The sequence below is a fragment of the Austrofundulus limnaeus genome, unplaced genomic scaffold (genome assembly GCF_001266775.1).
Source record: "Austrofundulus limnaeus strain Quisiro unplaced genomic scaffold, Austrofundulus_limnaeus-1.0 Scaffold246, whole genome shotgun sequence".
Taxonomy (NCBI): Eukaryota; Metazoa; Chordata; class Actinopteri; order Cyprinodontiformes; family Rivulidae; genus Austrofundulus; species Austrofundulus limnaeus.
This window is the reverse complement of record NW_013952648.1, coordinates 325125-326554: the sequence shown is the minus strand read 5'-3', so window position 1 is coordinate 326554 and position 1430 is coordinate 325125. Positions and strand designations below refer to the sequence as shown.

The following is a 1430-nucleotide window of genomic DNA, read 5'->3' as shown; positions in this document are numbered from 1 at the left end:
GTAATATCGAACTCTCGAGTGCAAGGTAATGCATTTTACAGAGCAGTGCATGTCTTAGCAAAACTTCCAAAAACCTTCAGGATTTGACGTTTAATGGAGGATAAATCAGTACAAACTAGGAAATTGTTAAATTCGACCCTTCAGGTTTAACCAGATGTATATATTAGAGACAAGGTACCCACAAGTTTCCTGTATACCGCATTATACATTAGACAACTTCCCAAAAACGTAAGCAGTTAAAGTTAAACCAGAGACACTCGTTTATTTCCCATGTGCATATAAGATTCATGAGACTACATGCAAGACCATTGCTTTGACTTTAAATTTAACCAGCTTTAATCTTTATTAGTAGTTTGACGGGATAATTACATCTCCATAAATGCAGTCTTTCTCCAAGGCAAGATTATACAGACTCCCCTGTCCTGCGTTGTAAGCACTTGTCACAATCCTGAGCCAACCTCTTTCACCCTACAAAAACATACATACGTCTTCATTTCTTAAATGTCAGGTTAATAACATTTGGAAGAAACCTAAATATTTAGGCACCATGACTTACCCACGGCTGCCCCCAGGAGTTGCGCACAATCCAGTATTCAGTTCCGTTTTCTACTCCCCAGCCTGCGACTGACACAATGTGGTTAATGAAGGGAGCCTCGACGTACTCCGAGTATAAACCTCCTGTGTATTCATGAAGTTTCTTAGTAGACATGATCCCACAGCTGAAAAAAGACAAATACTTCAAATTTAAAAATCCTGCAAAGACATCTTTTAATTTTCATTTAAAGGGATCCACGATTGGCTTTAACATTAGACTTTATTTGATAAACATTTATTTTAACTGTAAAATAAAGATTGTAAAAATACTGTAGGCTGTTTAGTTTTGTAAATATTTAAAAATATATTTTAACATGGGCGGAGCCATTTTATTTACATGCAAAGCATTCTGGGTAAATGTGGATAGGTCATTGGTGTGAGTGAGCTATATCCACCCAGAAGGTTAATCTTGGACAATATCTGACAATCGACTCTTAAATGAAACCAGAGAGCGTTGATAGAGAGGAGAAGATAGAAATGATTTAGCCTGTAACTGAAAATGTGGATGGAGGACAACAGAGCTGCTTCATGGAAGAAGAACTTCAGCTTAGCCTGTTAACCTTCACGCTAGCGCTGAGGCTATATTGCCTCAGCGCTAGCGCCACAAACAAGCTAAACTGAGGTCCTCCATCTATATTTTCAGTTGTAGACTGAAGTCATTTTTGCGTTCCCCTCTCTGTCATGTGGATGGAGGACCTCAGTTTAGCTTGTTTGTCGCGTTAGCGCTGAGCTAATACATATAAGGCAATATAGCGTCAGCACTAGCGCCATGGCTAACGGGCTAATCTGAGGTTCTTCTTCCATGAAGCAGCTCTGTTGTCCTCCATCCACATGAC

The 1430-nt window shown here is 39.4% G+C and overlaps 1 protein-coding gene across 1 annotated transcript; it reads right to left on the bottom strand.

Moving 5' to 3' along the window:
- Positions 1-236: 236 nt before the first annotated feature.
- On the bottom strand, positions 237-719 carry LOC106525878 (cathepsin Z; the record flags this gene model as incomplete). Its single annotated transcript, XM_014020251.1, is given in 2 exon segments — positions 237-468; positions 557-719. Coding segments are annotated over 2 exon segments (286 nt in total), but the record flags the coding sequence as incomplete, so codon positions are not given.
- Positions 720-1430: the final 711 nt, after the last annotated feature.